The 16,257-nt window shown below is 48.0% G+C and overlaps 1 protein-coding gene across 1 annotated transcript in view; it reads left to right on the forward strand.

Moving 5' to 3' along the window:
* The window catches only part of LOC101934482 (chromatin remodeling regulator CECR2), a 129,700-nt gene that overhangs the window by 107,130 nt on the left and 6,313 nt on the right, over positions 1–16,257 (forward strand). Inside the window, exons 10-14 of the mRNA XM_008164230.4 lie at positions 3,826–3,955; positions 4,275–4,312; positions 4,413–4,504; positions 4,735–4,861; positions 15,528–15,940. Of these exons, the coding sequence (XP_008162452.4) occupies positions 3,826–3,955; positions 4,275–4,312; positions 4,413–4,504; positions 4,735–4,861; positions 15,528–15,940 (800 nt within the window). The remainder of the gene's footprint in view (positions 1–3,825; positions 3,956–4,274; positions 4,313–4,412; positions 4,505–4,734; positions 4,862–15,527; positions 15,941–16,257) is intronic.

Genomic DNA, 16,257 nt, shown 5'->3' on the forward strand with positions numbered 1-16,257 from the left:
GTGTGAGCTTGAGAAGTCAGAGGTGGTACAGGTGTGGGGAGGACAGTTTTTTTCTGGGCTTAATGTAGCATTGTCAGGTTTCATTTCACTCTTGCTTTGGGCTGCTGCAACCGGGTGCAGGGTGAGTCAGTCATTTCATCTGGGGACAGAAATGCTAGATCTCTGGTTATCACAACAAATGAATAGGTTGCTGCAGCACCAGGAAGACCCAGCGTGTCCCCAGAAAACGGCTCTGGATGTAAATGTCTGGGGTAGTAGAAGTGCTTGTGAATCGTTTAAGATGATACAGAATTAGTATAACAAAAAGAAAAACTAAGTACACAAAACCAGTAAACTTTCCAATACAGAATAGTCTGCTAACCAGATGTTTGGCAGTAGGCCAGATATCCTGTAACAGAGTAGCTTTTTCTACCTGCCACCCCTTTAGTCTTTTAAAACCCAATTACACAGATGGCCTTTATACATCTCTAGTTGTCAGTCCTAGCTAATCTAGTCAAAATCTAGTGCATTAACCATAAATCCATTCAATTCCAGATCTACCACAGACTTCCTGTGTCACTTTGGCAAGTGACCTAATTTCCTGTGCTTCAATTCCCCATCTGTAAAATGGGCATAATACTTCTCTACATCTCAGGTGTTGTGAGGATAAATCTGCAAATACATGGGAGATGCTCAGATACTGCTTTGATATCAGCCATATATGTACCTAGATTGATAAATGGAATCACTGCATTATCTGATGGTGTTAGGCCTTGTCTACACACAAAATTTGCTCTGGGTTAGCTTAAATCTGTTTTTAAAAACAATTTAATTAAACTGGTGTAAATTTCTGTGTGGACTGACTCATTTTGGTTTAAGAGTGGCTTATTTCAGTGTAGTTTAAAGCTGCTCCCAATTAACTTAAGCCAAATCAAAATAAGTTTGTCTTAAACCAAAATAAGTGTCCATGAAGTCTTTTTGCACTGGTTTAACTAAACTGAATTAAAATCAAACCTTTAGTTAAATCAGTGCATATTTTTTATGTACACTAGGCCTCAGAAACATCAGTTATCCAGGTAATATTTTAGGTTTTCCACAGTTCACTTTATTACTAGACACGGTCTCAATGACAGTAAATCAAGTTTTTCTCTGGGAAAAGAGTTTTCATGACAGATCAGCAATGACCCTAAGATGAAGTAGTTTATTTTGTAAAACTGGATGTTCACATACACAGGTTTTCAGGGTTACAAAGATTATGAACTTTATGGTTCATCTTAACTGAATTCTGTAAGAGGTCCTGCAATGACAGAAAACTGGAGAATGAAGCATTTGTACCATCTAATGAGATTTCACCTGCTTTTCAGTTTCAGGCTGTGTGCGTACGTAGATCCATCTGTACCTTGTCAATCTGGTATTTTGCTAGCCCCTTCTTTAGGGTATAACCCAGATGGTGAACCTCTGCTGGGCCCATCTGCATTTCCCTGGATTTATGGTTTCAACCAGCTTTCTGGATTTCCACCAGAATCGCTGTTAGAGGTTTCAAGTGCTCCTCTCACATGGCACTATGTATCACCTAGCTACGTCACTGGAAAATTATGAAGTACCTTTGGGACACTGGCAACCTTTCGGAGTTTGATGGGTAGTGCCCCGTGTAGGCCAAAAGCGTGCCAGTGAATTAAAACAGTCCAATTGTGATCTTAATGAAAAGCATCATCAGATTTAGACAGCTTCCCAAAGCCTACACAAAGTGAACACTCCCATTTTTCTTGGGCACTATCACTACAAGGCTTGTCCATTTGGTATTAAATGGCTCAGTTACTCCTAGGTCATTCATTTTCCTTAACTCATCGTACGGGTATCCATTGCACCTTTGGTCTCAGTGACCCTAATCCTGTAAAAAGTGATTAAGGTAGTTCTTGCTAGATCAATTTAATGATCCAGCTGTATACAGGAATATATGTTGGGATTGCTCTATTCCAGGTTCAAAGATAAGCCAGGTGGATTCCTCCTTCTCATCTTTCTGACCAGGCCAACTTGGATCCAAGGCCTTTCCTTCCCCTTTGATCTTCTGGATCAGCTCACAAGATGTTGCTTACATCCAGACCTTTAGTGAGGATCCATTTGTGGTGGACAAAGGTCTATGCACTACCTGTATCAAGGAGGCCTCTGAACTTCCTCCCATTTAGGAATCACACACACATCTGGATGCCATCACCCAAATAGCTGGTATTAAGATTCCTCCTGGGAAAAGACACAGGTTCATCATCCATGACATTGTTCACTGGAGAGTACCTTGCTTTATGTCACATTTGGTCACAGTAAAAGTATACCTTGTTTTTTATATCCATTCCACCCCTGTAGTATCCAGGTTTATTTTACACCAAGTCCCCTCTCTCCCCTTCCCTATTTTTGCACCTTGAGTGCTAGCCAGAGTCCTGTAAGGGTAAACTTGAAAACTCTTCACCATTCTTTGTTCTGACATACACCCAGGTCTGAAATGGCTCCTGAATGATAATGTCCAGTATCTCCTCAGTGCATTTCTTTGGATGTAGCAATCGTGTTGTAGAATTAATCAAGTTTTTCTCAGGGTACTGCTTCTGATGGACCCTTCAGCAGTATTCAGAGACCAGACCCTTCTCTTAGGTTAGCAGTTTTTTCTTAGGAGTAGTCACTGGGGTGTCCTCATGTGATGCAGTAGACCTCAGGTGCCTTCTCAGATAATGGGGTACCAGGAAAGGAATCTACCAGCTCTGTGGCTGGTCACAAAATATGGCCAGCGACACAAAACAAAGTCAATTCCAACATCTTCCCCCTTGTGGTTCTGGGAAAGTTTAGGAGGCTTTTGCACCATCCTTGATGGACATTCTTCCTCAAAAACATACCTTTGAAGACAGGAATGGTGCTCCTGGTGTCAGTGGGAGTAAGATAGTTCAGAGACATTCATTCTCAGTTTTTTCTCTTCATCCCTTTTTACCTCCCTCCTTAGTTGACAAACTGGAATGTAGCAATAGCTTTCCTTCAGAGTGTGGCACTTCTTGAGCCCTGCTCATCTTTTACTGCCTTAGTCTCGTGTCACTTTGGCCCTTTAAGAACAATTAGAAAAGGGACGTGAAGGCTGCCATCTCACGGGACAGGCCTGAGGTGCAGAGGCTGTAGGAGGCAAATACACCAGAATCTCCTCCAGTCCCTCATCTTCTGCTATCCTTTCTTTGGGTCTCCACCTTACATTTCCAAGTCTCTGGTATTCTCCTCTGTGGGAGATCCCACCTTCATACCCTATGTGGGTTGCTGCAGTGACCAAGGAAACAGAGTCTTCTCAGAAAACAGTTCTGGAGACATAATCTTGGTACAAAACGTGCTTGTGAATTTAAGTGCACGTAGAACTGGTAAAAGAAAAAGAAAACTAAGCTCACACAAAACCAGTAAACTTCCCCATCTGAAACAGAACAGTGGCTAACCAATGTCTGGCTGCAGACCAGAGGTGGTCTGAAAGTAGCTCCTGCCATCCCTGCCACTGACTTCTTAAACCTCAGCAACACAGTTGGCCCAGTCAGTTAAGTGGAAATTTGTCTGGAAACAGGCTAGCAGCAGCTTTGCAACAGTGACACTGCAAAATAAGTTGTTGTTAAGGTGGAAAGGAGGAAAGGCAGGTGTGGTGCTCCTGTATTCTCTGTTTCCTTGCTGCTGCCATTTCTGGAGGGATGACAGCGTTTACTGGGTAAAGCCCTTGGCTGTCGGACACAACAACCTCCTGAAATTGGCTGCTGAATAGCCTCCTTAGTTTTCGTGTGTGATGTTACTGATGCGGGGTAAGAGGGCTAAACGGCTTTCTTTCTCCCATTGCAGAACGAGCCAGGAGGAGGAAGCTCCGGGAAGAACGGGCTTGGCTTCTGGCCCAGGGGAAGGAGCTTCCCCCAGAACTTTCCCACTTGGATCCCAGTTCTCCTGCCAGGGAGGAAAGGAAGACCAAGGATCTGTGAGTACATTGCAGTGTGTGCAACAGGCCTGTACATTCATACGCTTTCAGGGTAGAGGGTAGGAGGAATGTGGCCAGTGATAAAGTAAATGGGGTGGGTGTTAATAAGGACGTTGAGGAGGGGATTGAGGTGGGAGGAACGTCTGAGGGGCGTAGAGTGCAGTACAGGAAAGGGGGTGTCCGTTTGAATGAGTGTTCATAGTGTGGATGCACGTACGGGTTCTTCTGCAGAACCTTACTGTTGGGAGCACCAGGTATAGGGTGGAGGAATGATGAAGATAAGAGTGTGTGTATTCATTATTGCACTTCCCATTTGCAGCTTTGAACTGGATGATGAGTTCACCGCCATGTACAAAGGTCAGTCTCCTACTCTCGCCTTTCACTTCGCAGGAGTTAAAAATAACTGAATGTCTGCCTGGCTGTGCGTAACAGTTTCTCTTCCTTTTGTTGCGGTCAGTTCTAGATGTGGTAAAGGCTCACAAGGACTCTTGGCCCTTCTTGGAACCAGTTGATGAATCATATGCTCCAAACTACTACCAGATCATTAAGGTAGGCAACATGGTCCAACCCGCTCTGTCGGTCTTGCATGTGACTCTTTGGATTGGTAGAAAGCTAGGTCTTTAGTCAGTTCTTTGTAGTTCTTTGGCCATGTGTTATGCAGGAGGTCAGACTAGATGATCATAACAGTCCCTTCTGGCCTCTTTGGGAAGCTAGTAACACCACCTTCTGGGCCTCTCTCATGCTTGTTGTAATTGAAGGGAGATCTTGATGTGTTTCAGGCTCCCATGGACATTTCTAGCATGGAGAAGAAGCTGAATGGAGGTCAGTACTGCACCAAGGAGGAGTTTGTGGGTGACATGAAGACCATGTTCAGGAACTGCCTAAAATACAATGGTGAAGGCAGCGGTAAGAGCAATGAGAAAACTTGTTCCATCTATTGATAGCTCTTGGTGGTCAAAAAGCCCTACCCTCTACCTAGTCATCCATAGCTGGCTCGTACTGGACACCAGAACTCTTTCTGGATACCTTCTGAAGGGTGGAGGTGACAGCAGGAGTTCATGGATAGTAAGGCCCCAATTCAGCAAGGTTCGTAAATGTATCTGTAATGGTAAGCACATGACCAGTCACATTGACTTCAGTTGGGGCTACCCACACACGTAAAGTTATGCATGTACTTAAATACCTTGATAAATTGGGGCCTATTAACTGTACCAAAGGATCTAGTCTAGTTGGGCAGAGTGCAGTAGGTGCGAAGAAAAAAGACCCTTCAGGAGTTTGCTGTCTTGTATGTGTGTGTTCTCTGTGTTATGGGGATGGTATCTGAATTACAGGGATTGTGTGGAGGGCAGGAATATGCTTAGCCCTGAGGGTCTTTAAAGTAAAACTACGGGAGGAACACTGTGTGTGTGCAGCCTTTTGGAGGGGAATGGTATTCTTAGGTTCTCCTTTGAGTCTTGGATCAGCAGCGCGAGTCAAGTGGTGGGAGGCCCTGGGACCATCAGGACTCCCCATTGCTGTGGCAATTAAAATCAGATGCCTCACTGAGATGAAACATGCAGGTTTCCAGTATGGGAATATTGCAGGCTCTGTCTCACCAGCACCTGCCAGTGTCATCCGGTATAACAGAGAGTAAGGAGTTTAGATCCCTCAAGCGTTGTCCCCAAGTGAAAGTGAATTCCAACATCACAGAGGGACGAGATCTCTCTGTTCTTCCTCGTGTGCTTGCTCATGTCAATTCCATTCTAGGTGTGCGCACGCCCACGTGCACAGTCGTTAGAGATTTTTGCCTTAGCGGTATCATAGGGTCGGCTGTGGTGCCCCCTTGAGTGCCGTGCTCATGCGTAGGTATATCAGGTGCCGCCGGCCCTACACCCTCTCAGTTCCTTCTTGCCTCCCGTGGTGGTTAGTTGGAGCACCTCTCCTTGCATAGCAAGGGCTAGTGGTTTCGTCTCTTCTGACTTTGAGCCTTAGGACCTTGTAAATAGTTATTTATAGTAGTTAGTGTTAAGTAGTTGTTAAGTGTAGTTAGAAGCCCAGAGGGGACTTTGCCCCAGGCGGGGCATGCCCTGGTCTCTGGGGTTTAAGCCCTGCGCGGACTATAACAAGCCTATGCCTGTAAGTGATCCCTGCAGCAACTGCCTTAAGTGCTTGGGGGAATCACATGTGAAGGACAAGTGTCGAATTTGTAAACATTTTCAACCCAGGACTCAGAAAGAGCGGAATATTTGTTTGAGGGCTCATCTCATGTAGGCTGCTCTCCGTCCAGCTTCTGAGCCATACTGCCATGACTTGACTCCAACTACCTCGGCCTTGGTGCACAGCGCACCCCCGGCACCGGGTTCTGCCAGGCACCGCTCTCCGTTGCTGGTACCCAGAAAGAAAACTAAGAAGCACAGCTCCCCGGCACTGGGCAAGAAAGGCCATGGGGCATCAGGAAAAATACCCAGTTCGGGCTGCCCGGCCACTCCGGAGCCACGTGGACCCAAACTTGTGGCAACATCGATGCCTTCCCAAGTTCCCCCAGTGCCGAGAGAGCAGAGGTCTCTGCCCGCGCCGCCGGCACCGCACATGCCGCAGGAGGCGGCAAAGGCTCCCTATGTGGGCAAGCCAGCCGCTAAGACCCCCCAGGGGCCAGTGGAGCACCACCAATCCCCCCGAGCCAAGGCAGCGCTCTCCGTCTCCACGTTGCAGATCTCCGGCATCACAGCCCAGATCCTCTGGGGCTCACCCTCGATCACCGGCACTGCATTCTCGGTCCCTGCCATCTCAACACGGATTACCTAGGGCGAGGCAGCTGTCTCTGTACAACCGGCACCATTCGCCCTCCCACTGGTCGTCCTCTCGGCGCAGATCTTAGTCGCCTGCCCTGTGGGAATGCTCCCCATTGCGATACTGGTCCCCTCGGTACCAGCACTGCTCCTCCTCCAAGCACTGGTCTCTGGTGGCGACAGTCAGCAGAGCAGGCAGACACAGACATCGGCAACCTTGCCGTGGTCACCAGAAGAGGATTTCTCTAGCACAGAAGGGCAGTTTAGCCCCTCGCCGAGACTCCACCGGCGCAATTGGGCACCTGAGGCCGCGTCGACGTCTACGGTGCTGTCTTGGCAGCATGGCCAGGAGCCAGCGCAGTGGCCTTATTGGAGTGCGTGGGGCATGCCGGTGATAACGATGCCCCCTTCGCACCGCTAATCTGCTGTCACCTCGGAGCAAAAGTTGATGGCACTGGGCTCGGTGCGTGAAGCACACTCGGAGATCAGGGTAGAGGAGACAGCGCCCACCCCAAAACCTCCTTCCCCCGCGGTGGATGATGCCCCGGAGCCTCCCCCAGCGGTACAGTAGTCATCCTCATCCCTGGACGAGGTGGTCACGGGACCCTTGGGCCAGTCTGCTGGACAATTTTAAAGAACACCAGACCCTGCTTCGACGGGTGCCTGAGAACTTGGGCCTAGAGATGGAGGAGATGGCCAAGCAGGTGGACAGTATGTTCAATGTGCTCTACCAGTGCATTACAGGGTCCTGAAAATTGCCAAGGCCCTGTGGCAAAGCACTTCGTCCATCCCTCTCACCTCCAAAAGGGCCGAAAAGAAGCACTTTGCCCCGGCCAAAGGATTCAAGTACCTTTATGCCCACCCACCTCTGGGCTCGCTGGTCGTCTCTGTGGCTAACGAGAAGGGGCATACCAGTTCAACTCCCAGAAATAAAGGGTCCAAAAGACTGGACTTTTTTGGGAGAAAAATGTAAACAATAGCCAGCCTGCAATTCCGGGTGATGAACCACCAGGCCCTCTTGGGTAGGTACAATTTTAACTTATGGGACTCCCTCTGTAAATTCAAGGAGTCACTCCCGTAGGGTTTGGCCCAGGAATTTGGCACCCTGGTAGAGGAGAGCACCGCAGTGGCTTGGTGTTCCCTCCAAATGACGTGGGGCGCAGTGGACTTGGCAGCTAAGATGGTCGCGTTGGCAATGGTCATGAGGCACAGCCCCTGGCTTTAGACCGCCGGCCTCTCCCAAGAGATACAGAGCTCGATCCAGGACCTCCCATTCGATGGGAATGGACTTTTTGCAGAGCAAAGGCCACGAGGCTGCATGGGTTAAAGGACACCCAGACCACCCTTCACTCGCTGGGTATGCATATGCCGCAATCTGCAAGAAAGCAGTTCTGGCCACCCCCGCTGCCAAAGCCTTGTCAGCCTTGTCGGGGTCTGCAAGGTGAAGGGCTAGAGACACGAGTATTAGTCATCGCCACCCTTCCAACTCCCGCTCATCCGCGCAGCTCGGCCCAGCTAAGCATCCAGGGAGCCAGAAGTGCTCATTTTGAAGGTGCACTTGAGAGCGACACCCCAGTCAACTCCCTGGATCCACCTTGTTCTTTCCTCAGCCGTTTTCATCCCTACCGTTCGGTCTGGTCGTGGGTCACCTCAGACCACTGGGTTCTGGACTTAGTATCTCAGGGCTATGCCCTGCAATTTTCAGCCGCCCCTCCCTCCGAGCCCCCCTCTTCCCCGTTCTTCTTCAGGGACCCTTCTCTCAAGCAACTCCTCATTCAAGAGGTCGAGAACCTACTGCACCTGGGGGCGGTGGAGGAGGTCTTCAGGACATGAAAGGAAAGGGGTTCTATTTCCGCTGCTTCCTAATCCCGAATGCAAAAGGGGGCCATGGACCCATTCTGGACCTGTGTCACCTCAACAAGTCTCTCAGAAAGTTGAAGTTTCGCATGGTCTCCCTGGCCTTGATCATCCCCTCCCTGGATCCGGGAGACTGGTATGCCGCCATCGACTTGAAGGTTGCATATTTCCATATTCCAAGGTGTGACAAAATGCCCAATGTTGGTATGGTGGGTCCCGCACTTTTCTTGGGGTGGGGGGGGAGAGGGATGTTTCTAGGACGCCACACCTTGCCCATGCTCTTGGGGTGCCAAGGGCCCCGCTAGTGGCCTGGGAAGGTGGTAGAGGAGGGAAGCGGGGATGGGGAGTGGGTTTGCTCCTCACTCTGAGCCCCAGCCCCTTTCAACCCCTGCGGGTTTCTTACCTTCTTCCTGCTTGGGTAGGATTACCCTCGGTCCTTGATGCTGGGGGAGGGAGTCTCCCTGCCCTGCTGGGGCAGGGTCTCCCTTCCTCCGGTTCTCTGGTCTTTTAATTCTTATCAACACACCTGCAAACTCCAGTCCTCTCTCCTTCCTCGCTCCACACTGTCTGAAGCAGGGTTTTTTTATTAGGTTCCTGACAGGGCCTTAATTGCCTACAGGTGCTCCAATTAACCTGTAGTAACCTTCCCTAGTCTACAGGGAATAGGGTGACCAGATGTCCCGATTTTATAGGGACAGTCCTGATTTTGGGGGCTTTTTCTTATATAGGCTCCTATTATCCCCCACCCTCTGTCCCAATTTTTCACACTTGCTGTTTGGTCACCCTAACAGGGAACCACACCTTAATTAGCCATGGGCTTTTATATCTCCCCTCTACCACTCTCCCACTGCTCCCTGGCTTTGCTGTATCAAAGATCACAGGCGATTCCTCCATTTCACAGTGGGCAGACTCCATTTTCAATTCATGGCGCTGCCCTTTGGCCTCTCATCGGCCCCAAGGGTGTTCACAAAATGTATGGTGCCAGTGGCTGCTTACCTGAGCCATCGAGGGGCCCAGGTCTCCCCATATCTCAATGACTGGGCTCATCAAGGGCAGGTCCCGGGAACAAGTACAAAGGAGCCTCGATCTGGTGTGTTCCACCTGCCGGGACCTGGGCCTTTTGATAAAAGAGAAAAAATCCACTTTAACGCCACTCCAGTGAATAGAGTTCATTGGGGCATTTCTCGACTCCACGCGAGCCATAGCCTTTCTTCCCGAAGTATATTTTCAGGCTATGTCAGACATGATCTCCCATGTGAAGAACCACCTGCTCACCATGGCTCACACCAGCCTGCGGTTGTTGGGCTACATGCGCATCTGTGGTAAGTCATCCCTGGCTCCATCTCCGGTCCCTACAAGTGTGGCTGGCATCAGTCTACATCCCCACCAGGCACGACTAAGACCGGATAGTCAGGGTGCCGGATCACATCCGGTCATCCCTGGATGGTGGTTGGACCCTGGGTCGGTGTTGGAGGGAGTTCCCTCCGTGGCCCTGTCCTCATCGCTGACCCTGGTCTCCGACGCTTCGGACCTGGGCCGAGGAGCCCACCTGGGCGAGCTGAGCACCCAGGGCCACTGGTTGTGGGACGATCTGGCCCACCACATAAACGTCAGGGAGCTCAGAGTAGTTCACCTGGCCTGCCAGGCTTTCTTGCCCCACCTGAAGGGCAAGGTGGTACAGATCCTGACAGACAATACCACCATAATGTAATTCATCAACAGGCAGGGCAGTGCCAAGTCTTCGGCCTTTTGTCAGGAAGCTCTCAGCCTTTGGGATGTTTGTGTGCAATATGCCATTCATCTGGTAGCTGCGCACCTGCCTGGAATCAAGAAGTTGCTAGCAGATCATCTCAGCAGGACCTTCTCGTCTCACCACGAGTGGTCACTCCATCCGGAGGTGGTCAGCATAATCTTCCAGAGGTGGGGAACTCCCCAGGTGGACTTGTTCGCGTCCCGGCAGAACAGGAAATGTCACATGTTCTGTTCAATCCAGGGGATGGACCGGGGCTCCCTATGAGATGCATTTCTTATCCCGTGGTCAGGGACACTGATGTATGCCTTCCCACCTGTGTCATTGATTCACAGGGTCCTTGTGAAGATCAAGCAGGACAGGGCAAAGGTTATCCTAATAGCCCCCGTGTGGCCTCGCCAGCACAGGTTTGGCACATTGCTGAACCTTTCAGTAGCTGCTCCGCTGCACCTGCCCCTCTGGTTGGATCTGCTGTCCCAGAACCACGGCAGTCTTCTGCACCCGAACCTGGCGGTGCTGCACTTGACAGTATGGCTACTGCATGGCTAAACGTGGATGAACGGAAATGCTCGGCCCATGTTCAGCAGGTCTTGCTTGGTAGCAGAAAACCCTCCATCAGAGCGACTTACCTGGCCAAATGGAAAAGGTCCACGTGCTGGGTCTCAGAACGGAGTATCCAGGCCGAGCAGGCCCCACTGCAGGAGATCCTGGATTAACTGCAGCACCTCAAACTCCAAGGTTTGTCTCTGTCATCAATCAAGGTCCATCTGGCCGCTATCTCAGCTTTCCACTTTCCATTCCAAGGCAGTTCGATCTTTGCTCACGACATGACATCCCGGTTTTTGAAAGATCTGGAGCAGCTCTATCCACTAGTCCGGGATTCCATCCGTCCGTGGGGACCTGAATTTTGTGCTGTCGAGACTCATGGGGCCTCCCTTCAAGCCTCTGGCTTCCTGCTGTCTCCTGCTTCTCTCGTAGAAGGTTGCGTTCCTGGTCGCGATAACGTCAGCCTGTAGGGTGTCCGAAATCAGGCACTTATTTTGGAACCGCTCTATATGGTCTTCTACAAGGACAGGGTCCAGCTGCGACCCCACTCAGCATTTTTGCCCAAGGTCATCTCCCAGTTTCATGCTAGCCAGGACATATACTTACCTGTCTTCTTTCCAAAGTCTCATACGTAGAGATGAGAAGCGCAGGCTACACACCCTGGACGTCAGGAGGGCGCTGGCCTTCTACATAGATAGAACAAAGCCATTCCGTAAGTCAATGCAGTTGTTTGTTGCGATGCTAGGCAGAATGAAAGGTCGCCCAGTGCCTGCTCAGAGGATTTCATTCTGGATCATGGCCTGCATCCATTATTGCTATGAGCTTGAGAAGATGCCTCCGTCTGCAATCATGATGGCACACTCGACTAGGGCACAAGCATCGTCAGTGGCCTTCCTGGCACAGGTACCAATCCAAGAGATCTGTAGAGCTGCTACCAGGTCATCTATCCACACGTACATGTCTTATTGTGCTGTAGGCCTGAGACTTACTTAACCCCCACCCCACCCCATAGTAAACCAGCCTTGGGTGAAACTTAGGGAATTTATTATTAAAATTAAAAAAAAATTTTTTTGCTGGTAATAAAGCACCCCCACCTCAGAAATGTCCCTAACAAAAGTTATAACCACCAAGGTTGTAAAATAAGCTCTAACCAGCATTTTATGCTGACCGCCTGCACAAATAAAAAAGGTCACAATTAAGTTACAGTTTGGGTATAAAAAATAAAAAGTAAAAAACGGGCAAAAAAAGGAGACATAGGTGCCAGTGACTGACTGGTTAAAATTTTTGTTATTTAGGAGTGTGGAATAATGTAGTAGGTTTAATACATTTTAAAAAGAAAGCTAGTTTTACCTATATAATATAAATGAAAAACAATGCTTTTTGGGAACCATTTCCGGACTGCAGTTCAACATCAAGCTGCTGGAACTTGGCACGACCGTGATGTTCAGAGGCATTGCCGGGAACCCCCAAATAAATAAACCTTGACTGGCCATCGGGTGAAATTTGTCTGTTTATTGGAAGTGGTGAGCATAAGAGATTTGCTTGGTACATATATTCTGTGTGCGTTGTGCTTTAAACACCTATTTATTAGCAACTGTGTAAGGCTCTTCCACTGGGAAAAGTTTCCGCCGACCCGTAGAGCCCTAAGCTCTTAAATTGACCAGGTTTCTTCCTAAATCCCATGGGTAAGAAGAGGTGCCTTACACCTTGAGCCCCAAGGGAAAGGGTGGGGTGGGGGGCCTAAATTGATTGGGTCATGCCTTACGTCCTCAGTAGGGTATAGGTGGAGTGTCCTAAATTGACCAGGCACGCCTTAAGCCCTCGGTAGGGTATAGGCAAGGTGCCCTAGTTTTCCGCAGGTAACATACTGGTGGAGAATGCAGGCAACCTAGGTCATTTGGATTGAGCCGTATACAGCAGTTGGACAGAATATTTGTGCTCTTCTGTCAACAGGATTCCAGCCTGTTGACAGAATGAACACTCCAGGGAATAGGGAGAGTGGGAAACTTACGTTGAAAAGCCAGGAAACTGGCGGAGGAACCAACCCTCCTTGCAAGGTCTGCGCCCATGGGAACATGATTCTTTTCAAGGGGAAAAATGCACTGGAACATGCTTGTAAAGGGTTTGAAGCATACTGCAAAAATACGAAGTCTTCATTGAATAAATGGGCTGTAAAGATTGCGGCTGGGTGGGCACTATGGAAAGTGTTTTATAATCTCTCAAGGTTAGTAATATCTCAGGAGACCCACTTAGAAGACTGGGAATCAGCATAAAGCCTCTGTAAGTAAGGAAATAGAGATATTACGCTTGAAATTGAGGGACGTTCAGGCAGTTGTTTAAAAAATTTTTAAAATATTTAAAAAAAAAAAAACCCTCAACAAATGGTAAAATAAGCTCTAACCAGCATTTGATGCTGACCATCTGCACAAATAAAAAAGGTCACAATTAAGTTACAATTTGGGTATAAATAATAAAATGTAAAAATCTTAAGCAAAAAAACCCAGATAAGTGCCAGTGCGTAATTGATTAAAATTTTATTATTTAAAAATATTAAATAATATAATAAATGTAATACATTTTTTAAAAAGCCTATTTTTACCTATATAATATAAATAAAAAACAGTACTCTTTAAAAAAACATTTTTCGGCTGCAGTTCAACATCAAGCTACTAAAACTCTAACCCCTCTGCACAACCGTAATGTGTAGAGGCATTGCCCAAACCCCCCAAAAATAGTAAGCATAACAAATTTGCTTAATATATGTATTCTGTGTGTATTGCTAATAAATAAATGTTTAAAGCACAACTGTGTAAGGTTCTTTCACTAAAAAAAGGTTCCGCAGACCCATAAAGCCCTAAGCCCCCCAAAAAAGGACAGGTACTTAAATTGACCGAGTTTCTTCCTAAGCCCCGTGGATAAAAATAGGTGCCTTACACCCTAAATCGACCCCTCTACCCTCCATGGGGGTACCTAAATTAATTGGGTCATGCCATAAGTCCTCGGTAGGGTATAGGCGGGATGTCTTAAATTAACCAGGTCACGCCTTAAGCTCTCAGTAGGGTATAGGAGAGGTGCCCTAAATTTTCCAGGTAACAGTGCACTTACCCAGCAAGCTCGAGACGATGCTGGCTTTGGCAGAGCAGTGTTGCAAGTCCATGAACTCCAAGCCCATCTCAGTTGGCACTGCTTGTGAGCCACCTAGAATGGAATTGACATGAGCAAGCACTCAAAGAAGAAAAAAACATTACCTACCTTTCGTAACTGTTGTTCTACAATATGTGTTGCTCATGTCCATTCCATTACCTGCCCTACTGTCCCTCTGTCAGAGTTGCCAGCAAGAAGGAACTGAGAGGGCATAGGGCAGGCAGCACCTGATATACTGACACACGAGCGCGGCACTCAAAGGGGCGCCGCAGCCAATTCTACAGGTATTGCTAAGGCAAAAATCTCCAATGACCGCGCACATGGGTGCGCACACACAGCATGGGAATGGAATGGACACACAAGCAACACATCTTAAAGAACAGCAGTTACGAAAGGCAAGTAACTATTTTTTTCCAGTAGTGGTGTGCTGCAAAGAAAATTCTGGAGTGGTCTAGAGGAAACAACTATCATGTGATTTGCACTGAGTCACTCTCTTGATGACACTGGCATGCCATTCTACTTCTTATAGACTCATCTGAAAACCAAGCAACTACATCTGAGCAAATTTTCCTGTGGAATTAACACACATGGGATGACTGACATCCGTGTAGCATGTTCTGTGCACAAGGATCAGAAAGTGCTTTCAAAACTATAGAGAGAGAATTTCACCTTTTTCTATAATGCACAGCAAAGCTTAATAACAGTCCAAGAAAGTGAATATAATAACCAGATTACACTACTGTGGAATTCCAGTTGGGAAAATCTAAGAATTTCTCCAAGACATGGAGGTTGACACCACTCTTAAAATTAACCATAGGATTGTTACTGACTGACCGTTCAGATCCAGTATCTTAAGTATAATTTGAGAGTTGGCATTTCTAGCAACATAATTCCCCTTTAAACCATTTTGGGATGTTAGTTTGATGTGGTCTTAAAATAAACTGCATCATGAAGGAAACCTGCACAACACTTTCAAAAGACAAATCTGGGAGCTTAAATTCATATCTCTGCTAGAGATATGAATCATGGACTGAACAGGGACACTGGATTTGTGGTTTACTTCAACAATCTGTAACCCAGTAACCCCCTCTTTTTGTCCTATGACTGCAGAGATGCCAACAGGCCACTCTACCTTGAATGTGCTAAACAATCTGTCCCATTGTGCTATGATGCTCGCTCTCCCAGATATGTAGTAGAGCTCTGTGTAGCTCAAAAGCTTGTGTCTGTTACCAACAAAAGTTGGCCCAATAAAAGATATTACCTCACCCACCTTGTGTTTCTTGAAAGTCTCCAGTCCAAGTACTGACCAAGTCAGATGAATTCATAACCCCGAGTGGGCTGTTTGCAAACAGCCCTTCCCTCTTCACCTTTCTATTTAGCTTCTCCAAGGAAGATATTTATATAAACATGAGAAGTCAGAGCCTTTAGAGTAGAGGACAATCTGACTTTGCCTGATTATCTTTATCCATTAAGGTCTGTCTCCCTGCCTCTCTTGTTTTGAACACAGAATACACCAAGATGGCATACAACTTGGAGAGATGCTTCCACCGGGCAATGATGAAGCACTTCCCTGGGGAAGATGGGGACACGGATGAGGAGTTCTGGATCAGAGTGGATGGGAAACGGGAGAAGAGGAGCCGTCGGACCGGGCGCTCCAGCACTGGCAATGTTTGGACCCGATCTAGAGACCCTGAAGGATCAGGCAGGAGACAGCAACACCTGGAGAATGGAGGGAAACCACCACCATTCCGGGCTACTCCCCGGGCTCCTGTTTCCTCCTCATCTTCCTCCTCTGCAGAGGAACCAAGTGGCAGCACAATGCAACCCCCTCGGGAGGTGGGCACTTCCAACGGCCAAGGCTTCCCTCGCCCACTGCATTATGGTGGAATGCCCAGCCAGGTGCCACACCCTGGCCAGATGGTAAGGACTGGCCTCTGTGGTTTTTCACAGATTATAAATGCAGAGAAGGGCCCGAGAATAAAATTGTCTCCTGTAAGTTCCTAGAAGAATCCCTACTGTATGATCGGAACCTCTTACTGGTGGTGGAACATGGGTTCTCATTTCTCTTTTCCTCCTCCCTTTTCCTTCTTTGTCCCTCTATAGTTTTCTCTGTGTCCTTTTAACCTTCTTTGGTTCACGCCTCCATTCTTCCTTCCTGGTGTGATCCATGCAAGACTTGAAAAGTCCCCATGGCAATGGTAAATAAAACACTTTTCTTTGGTGAGTGGTGGGACTTA

The sequence above is a fragment of the Chrysemys picta genome, chromosome 1 (genome assembly GCF_011386835.1).
Source record: "Chrysemys picta bellii isolate R12L10 chromosome 1, ASM1138683v2, whole genome shotgun sequence".
Lineage (NCBI taxonomy): Eukaryota > Metazoa > Chordata > Testudines > Emydidae > Chrysemys > Chrysemys picta.